Raw genomic sequence first — 23,578 nt, 5'->3', positions numbered from 1 at the left:
GGATTCATTTCCATATAGTAGTTTCACAACTGAAGGATCACAATTAAATCAAGCTGGAACTTTTCTCATCTGGAGTCTTTGATCTCCCATCAAACTTTTACTCAGGTGGCAAATAGGGGAATGCTCTTCAGATATGGCAAATATCGAAGAAATAAAATACTTATGGTATACCAAAATCGAACTTGCTGCCTGTATGAAAAGGAAGGATCCACAAAGATTATGGCACCTTAACTGAAAGTTAAGGCAGCTATCCAGAGAGCTTAATAGGCCACCCCCAGCTGGTTGTGCGCAGGGTTAACAACAGTCATATAAAAAAAAATATTGTTGGGAAAGCTAAAACAAATATGAATAAAATAAAGTTAATTTTGAAAAAATGTTTAGGCTATAATAAAACGCCCTAAACGTTGAAGGAAAAAGCATTGATCACACAATAAGCCTTATATGATGGACTAGAAGAATTTATGACAAGGCAACACTGCAGGACATCAAAATAGTTCTAGGAGAATTCAATGCCAAAATTGGAAAAGAATTCACCTTCAGACCAATAATCGGCAAAGAAAACTTAAATGAAGAGGCAAATAATAATGATCTAACATTACTGGGTTTGGCCTGAGGAAAAGGAATGTCTATCTGTAGCACTAAATGCCAGCATAAGAAAATGTACAAAGCAACATGGATCTCACCTGATGGAAAAAACAAAATCCAATAGATCATAAATGGATAATCATAAGTAAAAGATGTAGATTTGATATATTTCATGTAAGAAGTTTCAGAGAAACAGATGCAGACCATCTAGTAGCCAAAGCTAAATTTAGACAAAGAGTAACAGTAAAATATACAATAACCAAAGTAGCACAGCAATATGATACTCAAAAACTCATGATAGACCCACTTGATGCAGAAACTTAAGAATTCCTAACACATCTAACAGCATTGGAAAAGGACAATTACAATCTAGACTATAATTCTAAGGGCACTTACTGATTCCCTCACCATTCACTAGTTACGGTACCCCTAGTTACGGTACCCCGATTGTGGTGAACTAAAAAAAATACAAATGTAACTTGTTATTACTTAACTTGTCTCTAGAACAGCGGTTCTCAACCTTTTAAGCTTGGTGACCCCTTTTTAGAATCCCCCACTCTGCCGCGACCCCTCCCACAGACACACACACACAGCAAAAGAATAGACAAAAACAATCCATATTTTCGATGGTCTTAGGGGACACCCAAGGGGGTCGCGACCCACAGGTTGAGAACCCCTGCTCTAGGACAACTAAGCCAGTTCACAAATGGAAACTACAGCAATTAAAACTTCCCAAAATGATGTTTCATTCCCAATTTTATCTTCAAGTTGCTATAACAAAAAGACAATTTTATACTTCTTTCTGTTTTAATCACCATTTAAAAAAAAAAACTCCTTTTGAAAGTAAATTTCAATGGCAGTATGTGGCCCCTAACTTGTTTTTGTAGACATTATATGAAAACAATATTTTTTTTTCTATCAAAGCTAGGACACAAATTTTGTTTTATGTGTGTAAAATGTTTTAAAAAGAAAAAGCAGATATAGATATTTTATTTTGTGTGTTGGGGTGGTGGTTAAAAAAAAAAAAAACGGCCAGAAGGATGTGTTTGTGTGTGGGAGATCAATATAAGTGAGCCGCTCTAATTCAAAGTAATATCTTAGAAGAGTATTGAAATTGGATGGGGGATATTGGGTCAAAATGTTACGTGAGAACAGTTCACAGGCCAGAAGTGTGTATGGGAAGGAATTTAAAGCTGGCCACTCCAATTAAATGAAGCATATACTAGAATTCACAGACCAAAAGATAAATTGTTGAAGCACAACAACAGACATAGCCTGTGGGTAATCCTAATTATAACAAATGAGCAATAAAAAAACAATAACATGCTATTAAAAGTAAAGCAGATGACATGGTTGGATTTGAGCAAAAGAAAAGGAGAGTCTGACATATAGAATGCAGGCATATTGAACAGACAAATAATGCTAAAGAAAGAAACCAGAAAGCAGTACAAAGAAGCAAGGCCAAGGGTTACAAAATCTGTCAAAAAGCATAAAAATGAGGCAATAAAAAAAAAACAAAGAGCACTCATTGAGAACCTTGATGCGAGAGGAATGGGCATGAAAATAAGGGATGACAAGAATGGATTTCAAGCAAGATCACACATGTATGAGAACAATAATGGTGTCCTCGTCACAAAAAAAACAGAAGGGTCATTGACAAATGGGCTGAATACTTTGAGGAGTTCCTAAATAAAACAAGATGGAGACAAAGGAAAATATGAACAGCCATCAACACTATAAACCTACCAACACTATAAACTCACCAACTCTAATTTAAACATCAGAAATAAAAAAATTAGAAGCACCAGGAGAGGACCAAAATTACAACAGAGCTAATAAAAATGGAGGAAAAAACCTGAATTCACAATAAGACTAACCAATATCAAGAATTTTGGAAGAAGTAATACTAACAGATTGAAAGCAGCACTCATAACATAAATACAAACTAAAAAAAATGTCAAGAAAACAATGTACTAGTACAACTTAAATCGCTTATGATGGTATCAAAAGGAAATATCTTTATGAAATACTGAACAACTTAACAAGACTTATGCATATGAAATTAAACAACTCAATTTTACAGTGATAACATATAGATCTAAAACACAAAAAAAAATTATTTTAATATTAAAAAAACACAACAATCATTCAAAAAGACCTGAATCAGACATTTTTCAAATTGTCCCAAACTTGTTTTTTTTTCCATATAATTGCCCAAAACTTGTTTTTTTTTCATTCTGAAGGAAGTTACATTTTTGTAGAATAAAATTTCAGTATATTTGAGGCTGCTCAAATTTTTTCATTTATTCCTTTCATTGACAGTCTGTGGATAGGTTGAAAACAAAATTTAGTGATATCAAAGACTCTAATAAAAGCAAGTCATTTTAATTAAAAAAAAACAAACAAACAAAAAAAACATAAAATATACTTTAAAAAAAAACAAGCTTATATTAAGTGTGATTGTATCAATTAGTTTGGATCAGTCATGTAATTATATGAAATGCCAAGACATAGTAAATCTGTGCAATTAGAAATATTTTTACCAATTGTTTTTGTTTAGCTTTCTCAATGTGCTATGATCCTATCACTTGTTTGGACCAGTTGTGAAAGGGGGAGGGACTATCTAGGTGAATGATTCCATGATTGTTATTTAATTGCATACAAATAATGTTCACTGATGTCTCAGGAGTTCTCAGGGGGACTAATTCAACTTATACCACCACATCTGTCAAGTAGGATTTCTTTTTTTTTGCTCAAGATACCCAACAAAATCATTAATTACAGTAGCAACTAATTGGTTAATTTTTTAAATTGATTCTTGCATTGTCATGTAAAAGAAATAGTTTAGCAAAATTTCAGCTTGACCAGAGATTAGGTGTACCAGAAAAAATGTGTACAAACTTTTTACCATACAGATAAAAAAAAACAACATATAAGTGACATAACGTTTAATTTTCTATAGAGTAGCAGTTAATTGGATGGGTACTTGGTCATGTGGTACACACTCTGAACAGATGTCATGATGGTCCTATGCACAAACCTGGTCCATCCCCATGTCATCCTGTAAGATTGGACTAGGATGTCGAAATAATGTTTTGATGTAGAATGCAATGTTTCTGTTTGTTTGCACTAAATTTTTTTTGTCAATGTATATTTTTTTCCACCTCATCTTGAGGAATAAATGTTTTGAGATGACAGGGCATTTTGTAAAGAACTCTTTCTATACTATAAAATCGTAGAATTGAATAGCTCTTTTTTATATATACACACACACACAATAATATGTAGTGGAACATGTAGCCGTCTAGTAACCATCATAAAAAGGGCATCAAAAATTACACTCACAACATTGCCACATTTAAAGGAACTTTTTGAACAAAAGTGTCTAAGGAAAATTGAAAAAATCTTGGAAGACAACAGCCACCCGCTCCATCAGAACTATGTCAGGTCGTCGTGAAGTGGGCGACTACTGTCAATCAAAACAAGAACAGAGGGGTACAAAAACTCGTGCGTACCTCACTCGGTCAGACTATATCAACGCCACTCTTAGATCAGGACACATGAATAGGACCAAGATGCCTGTGTGTAGTCGCTGAATGAACTTTCTATGTTGTGTCTGTTGTATTTATGTGTATGTTTCTGTTGTGTTGTCTTTATATGAGAAAAAGAGTCCTTGTAATCATAACAAATTTCCATTAGGATCAATAAAGCAGTCTTAGTATTTCTTAAGATTGTGGCATATAAAAATAGTAGCATGTTTATATAAAACTTGAAAGACTTTACAAATATTGTTAAATCACTCACAGTTTGGCAAGCCATATTAATATAAACTGGATCAGTTTCAGTTGGGCATTTGCAATCATTAAGCTGTGGAATGTTCAAACAAGAAAATCAAAGAATGGAGATTAATTCACTAAACAAACTTTAGAGAACTCTATCCTATAAAATCATAAAAAATGATAACTTCACTTTGTGCACAAACACAGTATTATGTAGGATTTTTTTTTATATTAGCCTGAGGCAAATACAATTATAAAAACAGCATGTTGATAAACTTGAAATAAGACTTTACAAAAATTGTTAAATCACTTACAGTTTGGTCAGCAACACAGGTAGAGGTTTGACTAACAGTTGCAGTTTGACTATCTGAAGTCTTGGGCTGGAACTGGAATGGTCAAATAAAAAATTTGAGATCACAAACACTCTAATAAAAAAGACAGTCATTTTAACAATAAAATAACATAAAAACTGGACAGCCATTAAGAACACTATCTATCCTATAAGATTATTAAAAAAAAAAAATAAACAACTACTTTACACAAACACACATATTACCCTATAGGAACTTTTTTTATAATAGTTTGTAGCATATAGAAATAATAAATATAGCATGTTGATAAATTTAAAATTAGGATTTTTAAACATGACTCACAATTCGGACAGCATTGTTTGTAGGTATTTTATAGATGCTTTCAATAAGGCACTCTGAAGATTTGGGCTGGATCTGGTGTTGTCAAACAAAAAAAAAAAATAGAGAGCTCAAACATTCTAATAAAAAAAAAACCAGTCATTTTAATAATAAAAAAAAAACTTGAAATATAGAAATAATAAAATAGCATGTTGATAATAAGCTTAAAATAAGACTAGAAATATTGTTAAATCACTCACAGTTTGGCAAGCCATATTAATATAAACTGGATCTGTTTCAGTTTGGTCAGCAATACGGGTGGAGGTTCTATTAATAGTTACAGTTAGGCCCTCTGAAGTCTTGGGCTGGAACAGGAATGGTCAAATAAAAAATTTGAAATCACAAACACTCTAATAAAAAAAAGACATCATTTTAACAATAAAAATACATTAAAACTGGAGCTCAAACATTCTAATAAAAAAAAACAGTCATTTTAATAATAAAAAAACAACTTTAAAACTCATTTAAGAACTCTATCCTATAAAATCATAGAAAATTATAAATCTACTTTATGCACATATTTACAGTATCAATTTTATTATACAAGTTTGTAATATATATATATATAGAAATAACAAGATTACAAAGAGAGTTTGTGTGATCCCCCATTGAAGTCACCAATGGACCAGGAATATTTAAGCCATAGTCTTGTTTTGATCGTTAAAATTAATAAAATTGTAAAAAAATAATTTGGCTTTTTTTCCACAAACAGGACAACACAGGATAAAACTCTTCTGGAATAAGTAGAGTAGAGATCCAAGTGATCACCTAAAAACAGAATGGAAACCTCCCAGACAGTGTCTGTGGCACCTGGTACGGTAGCTCAGGGTGCCATCCCTTCCCATCAACTTTCTTCAAATATGTTCCAATAAACACTATTGCTGGTTAGTTCTTTTTGTGGAACAAATACAGTGAGATGATTACCAGTATACATTTCTTTGCACCATAGAGAGATAATGAAAGCAATAAACTTGAAATAAGACTGTTCAAATACTATTTAATGACTTACGGTCTGATATCCTGTATATATTACTGAGTCATAAACATGGTTTTCTTCTGTACTGTTTGCCTATGGAATGAAAAAAAATCTAATAAAATTTTATTAAGTTAAATATAAAAACATTTTTCTTAAAAAGCCATGCATCTCAAATAGCCTCTGAAAACCAGACCTTGGACCTGGTCTAACTATTTATCACTAACAGGAGAAGGGGAAAAGGCGAGTACTGACACTTAAGCAAGTAAGATTTGGGTAGGGAGGGGCTAATTAGCCTGGCTGGCTACCCACACGGAGAGGGTGGCATCATTCCATCCAGGATTAAGGCATAAGCTTCATCTCACTTCCATAAGATGATCCATAGTCATTTCTCGATTTAAAGAGGCCACATATATGGTTGACAGAATCAATGTAGGCAATGACTAGTTGAAAATTCTTTTAATAAGAACTCTTTTTTCATCTCTAAACTTTTCACATGATGAATCTTCCCCCCCCCCCCCCTCATTGCAATTCTTATATGTTTGTGGAATACAGAAATTAAATAGTAAATAATGTGGATACACAATTTTAAATGGTATTTAAATACTTACAATCTCTATTTCTTCAGCAGCATTGGAGGTGCAGACCACAGCATTGCTTTGAATACTGAAAGAATAGAACATTTTAAAATTGTTAAAAAAAAAAAACAATAAGAAAAATGTTTAGTGTTAGTGTTGTGCTGGCCACATGACACCCTATTTGTTAAGTGTTGGCCAAAGAAACAGATGACCTTAACATCATCTGCACTATAGATTGCTAGGACTGAAAGGGAAACTTTACCTTACTCTTATTTTAAATTGCCATACAGGGTTTTCATTATACTTGTTTTCTTCAAGGGGAGATAATATGGGACATTTCAAGAAAGATGTTTGACATCCGATAAGGATGCAAACTGTGAGCAAGTAGAATTCCATTTATTGAGTATGAGTACTTATTGAGTACTTATCTTCTCTCTAAAGTAACATCTGTCTCTGGACACAAAAAAATGATCCTTATTAAATTATTTCATCTAATAAGAGAAGAGACAATTCTCCACACTTTATAATGTCTTATATTTTGATGTTATTGTTCTCACATCATTATCTATATGTAACTATAGCGGCAACTCTTGCTAAATCTAGTAAATCTAAAATAACCAAGTAAGTTAAAGCTAAAATAGCTACACATCTTAAGACTACAGAAATAAACTTTCTAAGTATTCAAAATAAATCACCAGCTTTAGGAATTTTATTATAAAACGAATGGCAGGAAACAGAAACTTTGACAAAATCAGACAATTTAAGTTAGAAAATTCTAATTGGTACTATGAAATTTTTTGTACAAAATTTGACATAATCGTAGATGAGTTCTTTTAAGCCATATAAAATATAAAAAGCACAGTAATAGCAGAAGAAATTACTTCATAATATTGAGTACACAGATCATCACACTCTAGCTTAAGAGTACATGCAAGAACTATGTAACCAATTATCAGAACTGAAATTAAACATAAAACGTTTTTTTTTTTTTAATTATGGGTGGATGCAGTCATTATGACATCAATGGGAAAATATTGACCATAGACCAACATAAAACCTTAGGATATGAATGAACTATTTTATAGAGACATTACAACATTTCAGTTCGTACCAAATTAAAAAAAAAAAACAACAGCTAGACTAAACAACATCAGAGAAAATGAAGCACTGGTTAAGTGTGTGTGTGTGTATTTCATGTTTGATATTGCTAGGTTTTTTTTAAATCTATTTTGTTATTGTAATAATACTGAGGTAGGCTATTGTAGTCAAATTGAATTTCCTTTCTCTCAGACTAACACAATTATTCTATAGAATCTTACAGACATGAACTAGTGGTAGATTATGACATTATAGAAATTAACATTAATTAGTACATGGATACACATACAATGATGTACTTATCTTCTCTATAAAGTAACACAATCTGTAATTTATAAGATAATCTCTCTGGACTATCTGACCATGATGTCAATAATACAGGGTGCGTCAAAAAAATGTATACACACTTTGAACTGTCATAGACAATTTATTTCCCCTTCTACAATCCTAAATTTCTTGACATGGAAAGCTTAATGTCTGATTGGAAAAATAAATGTGATTAATGTGAGTAATGTTCAAACTGGTGGCCTTCAGCATTGCTGAGTATGAGTCAACACTGATTGCGTACATCGTACCAAGTGTCCAACGAGATTTCTGCGCACACCGCCTGAATCTCATTCCTCAGTGTGTTCAGGTGACGTGGTTTACGTTTGTATGCCTCATCTTTAACTGTGCCTGATAAGAAGAAATCCAGAGGAGTGAGGTCTGGAGAGCATGCAGGAAACTTGATTGGTCCCCTGCATCCTATCCACTAGCCTGGCACATTGTGATCCAGGTATGCTCGTACTTCCATATGATAGTGCAGAGGGACGCCATCTTGTTGGAAACAAAACTCATCACCGTATAATGCACGAATGGAAGGGAATATGGAGTCAGCAAGCTCACGTCTCCAGTGTCTTTGAACCGCGGCTACATTCTCAAACTTTGAGTACCACATCATTATCTGCTTCCGCTCTTCAAAACTCAAACGCACGTCCGCCATGTTGCAGTTACTTCCTTGCCACTGCTGCAACTTGTTGAAGAAACATAACATTACTTTCTCACAGAAATTTAACCTTGTAGAACGGGAAATCAATTGTCTAAGACAGTTCAAAGTCTGCATACATTTTTTGACGCACCCTGTATATATTTTCAAATAAAAGCAGTTATGACTTTAAGAAATTTAAGTCATGTGAAACTCAACTAATAGGTCTTATTGATGGAGTCAGGATTTCCTGCTAGGCAGAGAACTAACTGTACTAATGGCAATGTCTTCGATTCCCAAGATTAAGGATGAGTGCCGTGTAATAATATGAAGGCTCCAAATCTACATCAATTACATTTAACTCAAGATTAGTATAAGAAACAGTCTTAGGCACACAACTGTTTCAAATGTTCTTAAATGATTTCCTTAATTATAGAACAATATAAACAACACGATATGACATGCTGAATTTTTACATTATGGAACTAGATACCTGAATCAACCAAGAAAACCAAAGTCTTATCTAGTTTAGATTAACCAAGAAAACTGAAGCCATAGCTGAGTTTAAATTAACCATACATACACATAAGATATAACTATCTTCTTTTTTGAAAAAATGTCTGTAATATATATGATGTCAAATGAAGCTCAGAAGATTATAATAATATGTGAGATGATTATTTTTTTTTACAAGGAAAAATTTATTAGATTATGCAATATTTAATTTTTGTAAACCAAATATTCTTTGAATTTACAGATGACAAAAAAAATGTTAAAAAGAAGATAATCTCGCTCAACATATCCGTCTATCTACCCACCCATTTTTATATTTGCTAATTGCATTTGACAAACAACATGAAAATAGTGCAAATAAATGTGAACATCATATAGGCCATCTGTTTCTGTGGCCTATGGTTATTGAAGGTGTCTTGTGGCCAGCACAACGACCAACCATCTCTACTTTTCCCCAACTAATGTCAGGCACCCATTATAGCTGGGTGGACTCAGAGGTGCTCGAAGATCCAGAAATTAAAAATCCCAGTCTTCACCAGGATTTGAACCCCAGACCCTGGTTCAGAAGCCAAGAGCTTTACCGCTCAGCCACGATGCCTCCAAATATGTCATTGTACATTGTTCAAATTATCCATGCATAAGTTAGGTTTGCAAAAAAGAAACATTAAAAAAATAAAGTAAATTCTTACCTAAATTGAACAGCTGTTGAGGAGCCTGAGAAATGAAAAAAAAATGAAACAATATTGAAAGAATCTGTTTTGTTGTTACAAAATTGGTTTTCAACCACAATAAAAGTGAAAATATATTGTGAATTTGATTACTTAAAGGGGGTTCCAAAGGACTGTCAATGCCGGGGGAGAAAGTGGAGATAAGCACCCACTTTCCAAGAAATGCTCCCATGGCTTGCGTCTCTAAATTTGTTGAATTTGTGAATTTGTTTACTTAAAGTTTATTTATAACAATTAATTTTTTTAACGAACAGTAACTAATAAAAATCAAACAAATCTTACATTACTAAAACAGTTAGAGACAAAAGGGCTGCCACAAAGTTTTAAAAGTTATGTAAAAATATAGGTAATGCATATATATATATATATGTAAGTGCATCTCCTGGGGAGATAGCGTCTCCAATCAGGAGTTTTGAATTTGGCCTAAATATATAGCGTTTTTGCTTTATAGACACTTGAAACAGAACATTATGCTAGTTTAGACAATGTCACATTTCACCTAGATGCATGTTTAATATTTAAAGAAAAGGAACAGACTAAAAGCAGCTGTCACATCTTTTTTTTAAGCACATTTAAGGCCATGGTGAAATAAGTTTTTCTATAGTATTTCTAGTTTTTGAGACATAAGCATGACAATAAGCACAAAAGGCAGCTTTTCAATATTGGTGCTGTTAAAAAAGTACATGAATGGCTGACTTAGGAAAAAGATGGTATTGATATACAAAAATTTGTGAATGATTTAGCGAACTTAAACAATGCTAGGATGATTCTATCAGCTTTGAAGATATAGGATGATGAATATGTTGTATTTAAGCAAAAAAAAACTTCAAATTTCCTTTTGCTTTTATTTTAGTTTTAGTAGAACAAAAAGGAATTATATTTTATTAATATCAAACTTCCGCGAGTGATATCTTAAACAGCTAAAACCCTTTCCTTCAAACGTCCTGGTGAAGAATAAGTGGATGGACGTAGGGCTTATATTTGACAAGTGGCTTCCTTAAATAATAAAAACACACACTAGGTAAGTTGGACAAATTTAACCCAAAATCAGACATGATTTTCCATTGCGCACATAAAAAAAAGTTTATGGTGAGTAAAACATTTAGCATCATTGTGAGAAATAGGAACTAAAAATACAGAGGACTGCTCTGCGTCGCTCTAGTTTTTCCAGCCAGCTTTTTGCCCTGAGCTCTTTTGCTGTCTGTACCAAGGAAGAATAGCATAATTTGTTGTTTTTTTCAGCTGGTTATGCTGGGTTAATGTGGTAACAGGATTTGTGAATTAATTAGGGGCATTTAAAGACTAAGAGGGCCTGGTTTAGAGTTTTATAAAGATGGGAGTAGTGTCTACAAAGGGGTGGGTTTATTTATGCCCAAATAGCAATCATCTTCTTTTTTGAAGTACCGTCTGTATTCTATTATTAAAGTACCAAACATGGGAAACATAAAAAGGATGAGAAAGTTGATTTAAAAATCAAAACAAATGTAGCTTATAATCCTTTAAATATAAAAAATAATTTCACCTGAACCGACATTGAATACTCTTTTCCAAATGTAAATTAAAATGCCAGTACAAACCAATGCGACAGCAATCAAGAAAGTTGAGCAAATTGAAATGACCATTAGTTTTTTTTTTTTCCATTGAGCCTAAGAGAAAAAAAAACAATATTATAATTATGAAAAACATTTAGAAATAAGTAAAGTAAAAAAATAATAATTCCGAAATCACAATATTTGTCTTTAAAATCTCAACAAATCTATAATACTCTTCTAAAAACCAATTGTCAGAGAAGTACTACACTGTTGCTATTAATGACTGTGGTGTGTCAGTGGTGTGTACTTATATTATTCTGGCACCAAGTCTTTTTGTGTGCTGACTCCTAAAACACAATTTTGCTGCTGTATTGCTTTTAGTTATAGACCCTTGTTCTCACTATGATGAATGTTGGTTTGATGGCTCTATAATGCTACCTTACACACTTTTGCTGCTGTATTGCTTTTTGTTATAGACCCTTATTCTCACTATGATGAATGTTGGTTTTGTGGCTCTGTAATGCTATCTTACAGTTCTGTTGGTTTTGTGGCTCTATAATGCTATCAGTGATACAAATTGGAAATCACACTTACGGTGGCGCAGGAATTCACATATTTGGGAACAACAATAGCCAGCAACCTAGATTTAGACACAGAGCTGACAAAAAGAATAGGAAAGGCTTCTGCAGCAATGGCAAAACTCTCCAAGCATGTGTGGGAAAATACCAAATTGACCACGGTAACAAAAATCCTTGTCTACAATGCCTGCATTCTGAGCACACTTCTCTATGGCAGTGAGAGCTGGGCAACTTACATGCCTCAAGAACACAGATTAAATAGCTTCCACCTACGCTGCCTGCGACGCATAATGTGCATCTTCTGGAGGGATCATGTCACCAACCAGGAAGTTTTGACACAGGCCAACATGAATAGCATCTATGCTCTCCTTAAACAGAGAAGACTATGCTGGCTCGGTCATGTCACTCGTATCATCGTATGTCAGATGGAAGAATTCCTAAAGACATGTTACACGCTGAGCTTGCAGAGGGAGCCAGACCCATGCTGCATCAGCCAAGAGAAAGAAAAAGAAATCTGCCCTGTCAGCTAGCCCTAGGACAGATGTATATACATGCATGAACTGTGGAAAACTCTGCTGCTCTAGAATTGGCTTGATCAGTCACTCCAGATTCCGCACCATCTCAAGACATAACTAAAGCCAGTAACTCATCTGGGCACATCCATTGTCTCCTGAGACAGAAAGAGCTATATATATAATGCTATCTTGCAATACTGTTGGTTTTGTGGCTCTATAATGCTATCTTGCAGTACTGTTGGTTTTGTGGCTCTATAGTGCTATCTTGCAGTACTGTTGGCTTACCCTTGTTTAATGTGAGTATGCAAACTGTTACTACAATCTTGCAGCAGTTTTGATGCCATAGTTCTGTACAATAGTATTGCAAGGATATTGCCTTTTGCCTCTCTAAAGGGACTGAACTTTAGGCTTGTATTGGAACTAGAGGTGGCTCATGTTTGTTATTTTTATTATTATGTTACTATCTAAAAAAGGAATGTGAGTCCGTATCATCCTTACTACTTCTGTGAAGAATGCTGTGAAAGGTACACCCATTGTTTTAAGAGCATTTTATATAGTGATTCATTGTTAATACACTTTTACATATAGTGTGATACATTTGCATCACACATGAAAGTCACCACATGAAATATTACAATGAATTTGCTATCACCTTGTCCATGATTCATTATGAAGCATGAATGTGTACTAGAATTTCCGGGGTCTAAGAAAATAAGGTAAGGCTTAAAAATAAAAAGATCACTGTCAAAATTAGAACATTAGATTAAACATTGCACATTTTATTTTTCTGGTTTACTACATAGATTTTGTAGATAAAAAGTAAAACATACCATCAGCATTAGTTGAATAGGTTGGGTCAGTGGTCTCGTTAAGTCTGGTTGTGTTTGAGGCTATGAACAAAGAAATTGAATAATTGTGTGTTATTTTAAATGAAATATTAATTAATTATTTTTTTTTATAAGTTTGCATCATTACAAAGTTGAAACATTATGGCTTTCATTTTTCTAGCTTACTACAAAGACTTTGTAGATAAAAAGTAAAACATACCATCAGCATTAGTTGAATAAATTGGATTTGTAGTCTTGATAAGTCTAGTAGTTTTTGAGGCTATAAATAAAGAAATTGCATGTTTCTTAATCAATTTTTTTAACTATAAAAAATGTATTCCAAAAATAACACTATTGGTGCAAATATCTTTTCAATAGTTTGCTACTGTTTTTATAATTTAGAGAAAAAGAATATAAGGTTCCAGTTTGTTAAAGGTTCTAATGTTTCAAATGCTTTTTTGCTATTGCCAGTTTTCAAGCAACTATCGCTTATACTTCGCTGGTCAAAGATTAATTTTTCTTTTGTTGACTTCATTTTCATGCATATTTCTTTGTTGGTTGAACTGCATTCTTCTGCCAGAAAGGGATTCACTTTTTGTGTGTGTTTTTAGTTCTCTACTTCCATTACATAAATCAAGGATGTTTGTGTAACCCATGGCTTAAGTTTCCTTTGCTTTGTTCCTAGGATCTCAGAGGCTGACTTGGGCAATATTTTTCTGATAGTATCCATGAGTTAATATCCTCATGTACGGTTTAAGGTTGAGAGTTCAAATTTACTAATGCTAGGTCTGGGTGGACTCAGAGGCGCCCCGAAGATCCAGAAATTAAAAACCAAAGTCTTCACCAGCATTTAAGCTACAGGACCTGCGGTTCAGAAGCCAAGCGCTCTATCACTCAGCCGCCACACTTCCATGGTCAAGCCAAGTCACCAATTCAAAAATCATAAAAAAAAGATGTTGGATTTCTTTTCTTTCTAAATATCTTTGTGTTTGATGCTGTAGACCAAGGTAATCCATGTTTCTGTTTCAAGGGCCAACCTGTGAATGTTTGTATGTGGCTTGGACAGGAATAGATTCAGAGGTAGAGCAGAGAGGCAAGTTGGGGTTTTAGTGTGAGTTTTGTTTTGGACGTTTTCAATGTTTGTAAATAATGTGATCAATGAGACTTGATACGTTACATGTATGTATGTGTTGACCTGTACTATTTCAAGAGCATCACACACAAGTATTGAATTTTTTATTTCAGCTAACAATGAATTAAAGTATTTCCCTTGTTGTACTAATATATTAACAAATGTTTTTACTTTTCAATAAAAAACAAGGGTGAAATTTGTATAATTGTATATCTATTTTTAAGTGTCACTGTATTCTTAAGTCTATTTACTTTACCATAAATAAAAACTTATTGGTGTGATTAATATCTCAGCCAACCCATACCCTCATGTGTTGTTGTTTTAAACTTTTTATAAAAAGCCAGTCAAGGAATGTATTTTATAGAAAGCTAACTTAAGTCTGTTTTAGAGAATACTTCCAGTTGGCCCCCTTCAGTTGTAGAGTGACTATGGTTCATCTCAAACACTTTTTCATGTAGCTGTGGAGCCCTATTTTGGAGAGACATTCCTGTCCACAAATATTGCAGGTTAAGGTGACTTTCAATTAGGTGGTAGAGGAGCCGGCCATTTTTCACATGGCATGCTTTTCTTCCAGAGCTGAGACCCATGTATTTTTGCTGTCCCTAGTGAAGGCTAAGGCTATGTCAATGGTCAGTATCAATGTTTGCTGATTTTAGGTCCCATTTTGTTACATCCATGTAAAGGAGGTGGGAGCGACCAGTTTTTAAACTCAAGTGGCCAACAGAGAATAATTTTCAGGATGCGATTGTCTTCCATCCGGCGAACATGTCCAAGCCAGCGCAGGTGGTGTTGTCTGAGGACTGTAAAGATACTGGGAATACCTGTTCGTGCAAGAAGGATCTCTTTCTTTCCATGTGATTTTCAAGATTCTTCGGAGAGAGCGCAAATGGAATGAGTTTAGTTTTTTCTCTTGCTTTGCATAGGTGGTCCACGACTCACTGCTGTACAATAGCTTACTCAGAACGCATGCCTTGTAGACCTCCATTTTAGTCGCTGTAGTGAGCTTCTAGTTTTCCCAAACTCTTGACTTGAGTCTAGCGAATGTTGAGGCAGTCTTCTGTAACCATTTCTCCTCTTCTAGAGACAGGTCATCCTAAATTGTGGATCCAAGATAGCAGAATTCATTTACAGCATCCAGTTTGTTATCGTCTATGAGGATGGAGGGTGATGTTGTAGCAGGTGGTCCCATAAAGTTTTTTTTCTTCATGCTAATTGTTAAGTCATACTCTTTACAGAGAATACTATATATATATGTATATAATCACACACACAAAACCTCAAGTAAATGTACAAAACTAAACTACATGAGTAATAAGATATTCACATAAAGACTGTACACAAAAATACCTTGGTCCTCCACATTTAGTTTGTTTTCTTCATTCACCGGAAAATTCACAAAGTAACATCGCAAGAAAGGTAAGAGCTTTGAGAATGTGTCCAGGTCCAGACTTGTGTTAACTGTAATCACTTCCTTGGTCTTAACGAAGGTCTTTCTTGATTCTGCAATGAAAACTTTTTTTTTATAGATGTCTAATTAATACATTAATATGTGCATAAAATGGTATTAATGTTTTCCTGGCTGAAGAATGAGCACTTATTGAATTCATCCTATCAAATAGAATCAGAATTGTGCTTATCTCTTTGTCTTTCTTAGTGTTATATAAGTTTCCTTTTTTTTTTTTTTTTTGTATTTGAAGACTTTGGTTCAGTGTTTTATGTATAATTGCTACTTTAGTCTTCTATCCTGAAGGGTCTCTAAATTTAATGATTCTACTAATGGTGCTATTCTGACTAAATGTGAATATTGATTTGTTATGAATCTCACTGCACTATTTTGTGTCTCTTCTTGTTTCTAAATGTTTTTTTTCTTAAGTTGAGGGGTCCCAAACAGAGGATGCATATTCTTTTAACCATAATCAAGGATAAATAACATTTTAGTTTGTCTTTATTGGATTTGTAAAAAAAAAAAAATTTTAATAAAAACTTATTGTTTTGTTTGATTTTTTAAAATTTCCTCAATATGGGGTTCCATGATAATTTTTCATTTATTATAACACCTAGGTATTTGGAGTTTTTAGTCCATGTAACTGATTTACCATGACGATGATATTTGGTATTTATTTGTTTTAAATTTTTTATTACTCTTAATAACTGACATTTTTCTGGGTGGAAAGACATGCTCCAATTTGATTTCCATCTCTATAATTCATCTGCAAATAATCTGACAAATGCAACTAATGCAAATTGGTAATTCATTTATGTAAATTATACTAAGACTGTTCCTTGATGTACACATGAGTTGACTGTTAATGTTGGTTTAGAGCCATTTTAATATTACAGGAAATATTCAGGAAATCCTGAATCCATTGATGTAATGAACCAGTGATGTTTTATTTTAAAGGCTAGTTTCACTGATTTTGAGTTCCTAGCCATAGGGGATAGGATGAATAGAGCTGTTAAGAGTAAATCAGATAAGTGGAGGTGGAAATAAAACCTCTTAACATAATAAAACACAAGAATTAAAGAGGAGCTGAATCTAAAAAGTAGATTGTGTTGATAGCAAGAGGAAAGTAGTGATTCTAATTGGCCACTAGTCAGTCAGTGGCAGTAACCAATAAAAAAAAAATAGTTCACAGTGAAATAGCAAAGAATACCTATCTTATATGTCTATGAAGACACTTACAATTAATTCTGCAAGAAAATTCTCAATGTTACAAAAAATGTCTAGACTTTTTTTTCTAGACTATGTTGCTCTAAAGATGTTCAGGATGGGACTACATTCATTTCTGGTATTACATCTCCCGAGTACGCTATTCTGCCTCAACGTGGTACCTGAGTGGAAACGATCATTTGAGGAAGTGATCAGGATAAATGAATAGCAAAACAAACCTCCTGTGGGAGTGTTCAAGGGAATGCAAGAGCTTTCCCATTGCACTGAGTGGAGTAGAAAGAGAGCTCACACGTCCATGTCAATAATCCATGCGCTGCTCCTCAAGGGAACGTTACACCAATGGCGAGTCCTGCACGGTTAGCTTGGCACAACAAAGGAAAGTGGTGGCGGTTTCTGGTGTACTCGGCCTTCGGCCAGATAAATTGGAAATAGCAATGCTTTACATAGGCATTGACTTGGATCTCTTCCAGACAGAATGGTTGTTCAAGCAGGCTTACAAGCCTAGAGCTTGAAGAGCCTTCAGCTAAGCTCTTTTGACAATCAAACAGTATTACATGTACCTACTATAAAGATGTTATTCATTGACCAAAACCTAGGCTAAAATGTCAATCAAAGTGTACTCACCATAACATTTTTCACTTTGGCTGCAACTAGATTTGGATTCAGTGATTTCAATACCAGATTCTCTGTCAGGTCCAGTGAACAGTGGAGAGATAGCTTACTTTTGGCATTTCCGCTAAGGGAAATCTGAAAAACTAAAAAATGTTATATACAGTTAGGATACATATTTAGTAGAATAAAGAAATAATTTTGTGAATAGAAATCTCAAAACCAAAAGTGTAGCTAGAATGAAACTGTTATAACATGTTATAACAAACATAGGTTAGCCAAGAATAGTGTAGTGACACTTGAGACACTTAATCTTGGAGACTTAATGACATATTCCCCTGGTAAATAAATGTTTTAAAGTACTTTGAAGTCTTATCTAGAATGCATAGTTGAGAACTTGCATGTGTGTTAAGCAGTCTTCATTTAAAGCACAATAAAACATGGTAAGAAACTAGTTGTTTGAAATAAAACTAAATAATGAAAGTAACGAGGAGTGAAATAGTGATTCTATTCATCTGGGATTTCTTTGTATGTAGATAAGTCTGAAAAATAATGTATTTTTTAAATTTTAAAATATCCAGCTTAGGGTCTAAAATTCTTGGTGACTAATATAAAAAAAATTAATTTACCATAGTTTATATACTACAATGTATCTTAGTCATCAATAGCACTAAGAGTACTAAGTTTGTGCAGGAGCTCATTTCCAGCTCTGGCTGGATAACTGGCCATGTTTTACTCCAGCAAAGCATCATTGAAGGATAGTTGCCTAATTTAGGTATAGGATGGATTCCTTTACTGTCTAAAGCTACAGAATGTAGTAATATTATCAACACACACAGCCTTGCATCACATCATTCTCTACAGAGAAATAAGCTGATATAACCTTTCGACCCACATGCAGTAGCTTCAGAATAGCAATGAATCTTGAAGGGCATCCAAGCTGAGATAGAATTCACCACCAGCCATCGTGACTCACTATATCTCACTGGTGAGATCGATAAAGTCAGCATACAAATCAGCTACCTGCATTTTTCCTGCATTTGATGCTATTATAAGTATTGTACTAAAAGGAAAAAAAAAAGTCCTATCTTAAAGGAAAAAAGTACATTTAAATATTTTTTTTAGCAAAATAGTTTATGTTAGTTTTAGAAACCAGTTACACAGAGACGCAGTACTTGTTACAATATACTGATAAATCACACTTCATTGAAATACACGAGACAGCACAATTTTTTATTTTAACATTTTAACCATGTATTTTGCAATGTTTCGGCTGTCAGAAAGTGTTGAATAGTGTTAGATACTTATAAATGTTCTCAGATCCAAATAAAAAATTATGTTGGCTTGCAAACTGTATGTATTACAATGGTGCTGAATCTTGTTTGCTCTAGGGGCCACAAGTGTGCAATATGTGTGTCACAGGTCACACAAAATTGTGGTGTTCAATGAATTAAGTCTTTTCTGCTTCATTCTGCATAGCGAGAATTTCAAGTGACCAGTTAAGACCTGTCACTCGCTGGATATGGCCTATGGATCATAGTTTGAATATCAGTGATACATTTGATTCCACACTGAATGATTCAAAACATTACCATCAAGTCCCTAAAATATTCAGTAGACAATTGTCTACTGAATTGTACAGGCCTGGTAGTTATTTAGCATTAAAAAAGTCTGGTTCTGTTTGTTTTTCTTAGATATAAAGTTTAAGACCACAACTGGAGGACAGGGAAGATGATGGTGGTCATTGTTCAAACTTGGCACCATCCTGACAACAGTCTTTATTAGTTTCTATTTCTTTTGAAAAAATGTATTATCCTTTTGCAGGAGCATATTGCTGATTTATCTTGGCTAAGGATTGACCTGAAGATATAAATTAAACTTTGAAAAAATAAAACACATTACAACAAATTATACTTTAGATTTGAAATTACTTCACTTAATAAATAATTATTAAATGTAGAAATTCATTTAATCCAAACTCTTTACTATTTTTCTTACCTAAGTTAAAGCAGAGGTCTTTATTATCAAAGTTAGTCTCCTGTACACTATTTGACAGCTTATTGTTATGTAGGTAAGTTGGAATAGCTCAAAGAGTTACATTTTAGCTTTTATTATTGAGCCATAAAACCCTGGCTTCAGATCTGAAAATTATAAATATAAATATTGATTAGATCAACAAATTATTTATTTTTTAATTTTCTAATTTCTAACACACAAAAACAGTCATAAATCAGATCTAGATAATGCTGTAATGAAGGAAATCAACATTTAAAGCTAAAATGTAAAAACAGTGTACCGGTAACAAATCAGATCAATCAGTCTATGTGCAGACTAATATTGTAATGAAAGAAACCAGCAGTTAAAGCTCAATCAAAATATAATCAAAAATATTTATACATCATTGGCATCCTTCAGTCGTAGAACGACTATGGTTCATCTCAGAGCACACTTCCTCATGTGGCTGTGGAGCCCTATTTTGGAGAGACACTACTGTCCACAGATAGTGCAGGTTAAGGTAGCTTTTGCTTCGGTGGTAGAGGAGCTGGCCATTTTTCGGATTGTGCGTTTTTCTTCCTTATACAAGTAAGTAAGTAATAACATGTTTTCTAAATATCTGAAATCTCAGAGTTAGAAAAGTTAAAGTTCCCCTTTTAGACCTTGCTATCTATAAGGCAGATGATGTTAAGGTCATCTGTTTTTTTTGGCCAATAGTTTACAAGCAGTGTGTCATGTGGCCAGCACAACGACCAACTTTCTCTAATAAAAATCAGGTACCCATTAGAGTTGGGTGGATTCAAGAACGCCCTAAAAATCCCAAAATTCAAAATCCCAGTCTTCAAATCCAGTACCCCAGGTTCAGAAGCTAAGTGCTTAACCACTCCACCACCGTGCCCCCTAATAAAATCTCAGACATGCCTAACTAGAATATGGAATACTCAAATTCAGAAATAATTTAATTATAAATTAAAACTGTAGATGAAAACCTGCCATTTAAGTACGACCTATCAAAATTGTCCTCTTATTTAGTTTTTATAGATGCTTGAATATAGAAAAGATCTAGATCAAAGATCCGTGGGCTATAAACTTTTTGTTTACCGACCTATCTTCTTTTATTTTATTTTGTCTATAAAATAGTAATTGTAGTGCCACCTTCTTTCCTGGACACATATAGGTCCAGAAAGGTTGTCATTGCCAGAAGTGGTAATGGATATTATATTTAATAGCACCTATAAAATGTCGAAAACTAGTCCAAGAAGTGTGGCTTAGATGTTGAGCCAAGGGAAACTATTTTCAATAAAAGGTGAAGGACGAAGGCAGGTAACTGGGTCTGAACCAGTAAGATTCAGAGAGGAGGGGCTCATTAACAATGGCTAGCTACCACCTAGGAGAAGAAAAACTTCTGCAGCCTTGTAGCTATTTCAAAACATGAAAAAGCTGCCTGGCCATGTGGTATGTGTGCTGGATTGCCATTGGTCCAGGATTCATACCTGTTCACTGCCATCCCCGTCATCTTGCAGAGGTTTCGCCTAGGAAGTAGATTATCTTCATTTATTTCAACTCTGAAGGAACATTTGAAACATGTAAAACAAAGGCTTTAGGAACCAACCATGAAAAAAAATATCAGTGGATGATGACATCATCCCGACCATTGCTAAAGCCCAGGTAGAAGCTTCACACCATGACAAATGAAGGGGGAAGTATAATTTAAATAGATATAATTCTAGACCTATGATTAGTGAAGAAACAGTATATGGCAGATCCAAACTAGTCTTGATCTAAGAATCTATAATTAAGTTCATCCACTGAAGTTCAATGATGTCTTTTGTCATCCAGGGGGCTGAGGGCTTTGCACTGGGGTTTTGAGCCTCCACATGTGGCTGGTGAGACCTTAGATGGCTGCCTGGTCATGCGGTTTGCGCTTTGGACTGTTGTTCCGATTTATCGATCGTCCAGGGTTCAAACCCTGCCCGCTCCCATCCCCCGTTGTCCTGTGGGAGGTTTGGAATCTTCAACTCTGAAGGAACACCCAAAACATGTAAACATTTTACAAACATGTGAGCCCGGAAAGTTCGGCTGCACACTGGGGAGGTTATTCCAGCTGGAGCTAGTGTCATTGGCCTTTGATTTTTTTCTCTGACGCTATTCTTCTCCCAGCGATGTTCTAGTGCCCCCTGCAATATGTGCGCCGGTTTTATGTGCTTCTGTCTCCCTGGTGCCTGAGTCAAGGCTGAATGCTTTCAGAGAAGCTTTGAGGGTGTCACTGAAGCATTTTCTTTGTCCACCTTGTGAGGGCTTTCCTTCCCTTAATTGGCCTTACAGGAGTCGTTTAGAGATGCTGCGGTCCTCTACTGCGCAGATGTGGCCTTCTCATCACAGCTGGGACTGCATCAGGATTGTGTGCATGCTTTGCAGGCCCGCTCTTTGAAGGACTTCAGTATCTGGTATCTTTTCTTGCCATTTAACATTCAGTATTTTTCTGAGATGGGTCATGTGGAAGTATATATATATATATACTGTCCAGGTTTTTTAGGCATAGAGAACTGTCGGGAGGATGACAGCTCAATAAATCCCTAGCTTTGTGTATGTGGAGATAACCGTCTATTCCAAACATTTTAGACATTCTGAAATAGGATGCACTAGCATTGGCGATACATAGTTACTAATGATCTTTTGCAGATAATTTTCAGAGCAGGCATTTAGGGCACAGTTGTCAGCAAATAGCAAGTCCCTGATTACTGCTGATTTTTTTTTTACTTTGCTTTGAGCCGCTTTGGGTTGTATAGGCCACCATCAAATCTGTATGTTGTATTTATCCCACTTGTATCTCTATTTGTGAATGTATCTGTCAGCATAGCAGAAAACATAATATTGAACAGTGTGGGTGCTAGAAAACAACCTTGTTTTACCCCATATGATACTTTAAAGGGTTCTCCACTTTCCTGAACACAAGCCTTCATGCCATGAAGGCATGAATAATTAAGTAAATCTATATAGATCTACATCTTATCTAGACTATGTATACAAAATCTATAGATAGAGACACATTTCATATAAATTCCATATATATATGCTAGAACTAATTCATACAAGAGGTGCCTTTTCTTACCTAGTGACTATAATAGTGCCATTGATTAGAGAATGGAATGGGTTGCCTGAATCAGCCAGGAAAACCAAAGAGTTAGCAGAGTTTAAATTTAAGTCAATAATAATATAGCATGTATGACTGTCAGACCTGTCACTATGACTAGTATGACTAGATTCTATCTAGACTGTACAAATGAAATGTGTAGGTTTTGAAGGTTTTTGAAGATGCCACTGAATGTAAGAAATGATCATGTCATTTATGATTTATGATGTCAATGACGATGAGTCATTGAGTGAATCATGATTGCATGAATGACAGTTCCAATGATTTTGAATTATTATATATTATATACTATTCAACTAGACATAGATTCTAGATCTATTTCTACAGAGTCATTAGAGACTAGACCTCTACATTAAATTTAAATGTAATAAAAAAGTAATACCTTACATCAGTGGACATCACTAATATTTAATATGTATGTAGATAATATTAATAATTAGATCTATATTGACTATATAAAGTATATAGACATATAGTAGATCTATTACTAGACTATTATAAATTATATTTTATATATTTAATATTACCTTTAGGCTTGGCTTATGCCGGCTAACAAGTTAGTTATGCCTATGTCGCCTATGAGCAGCCTATGCTTATTAAATTCATTTATTTTTTATATCTAGATCTATATTCTTATATAATAAATCATATTATATAA

The 23,578-nt window shown here is 34.2% G+C and overlaps 1 protein-coding gene across 1 annotated transcript; it reads right to left on the bottom strand.

Annotated features, from left to right (window-relative positions):
* Positions 1-1,730: 1,730 nt before the first annotated feature.
* LOC106065082 (uncharacterized) lies at positions 1,731-22,972 on the bottom strand. Its single transcript, XM_056037822.1, has 17 exons — positions 22,879-22,972; positions 21,260-21,298; positions 19,770-19,912; positions 18,655-19,631; positions 17,787-17,917; positions 15,839-15,991; positions 13,580-13,639; positions 13,363-13,422; positions 11,430-11,553; positions 9,869-9,893; positions 6,638-6,692; positions 6,063-6,122; positions 5,254-5,358; positions 5,018-5,089; positions 4,679-4,750; positions 4,390-4,452; positions 1,731-2,908 (listed from the first exon to the last, which is right to left on the bottom strand). Exons 6-17 carry the CDS (start codon positions 15,851-15,853, stop codon positions 2,885-2,887), a joined length of 735 nt encoding a protein of 244 aa, XP_055893797.1. The 5' UTR covers positions 15,854-15,991; positions 17,787-17,917; positions 18,655-19,631; positions 19,770-19,912; positions 21,260-21,298; positions 22,879-22,972; the 3' UTR covers positions 1,731-2,884.
* Positions 22,973-23,578: the final 606 nt, after the last annotated feature.

Source organism: Biomphalaria glabrata, chromosome 8 (assembly GCF_947242115.1).
Source record: "Biomphalaria glabrata chromosome 8, xgBioGlab47.1, whole genome shotgun sequence".
In the NCBI taxonomy this organism is placed as follows: Eukaryota; Metazoa; Mollusca; class Gastropoda; family Planorbidae; genus Biomphalaria; species Biomphalaria glabrata.
Note: the sequence above shows the minus strand (reverse complement) of the source record. Positions and strands in the feature narration are given on the sequence as shown.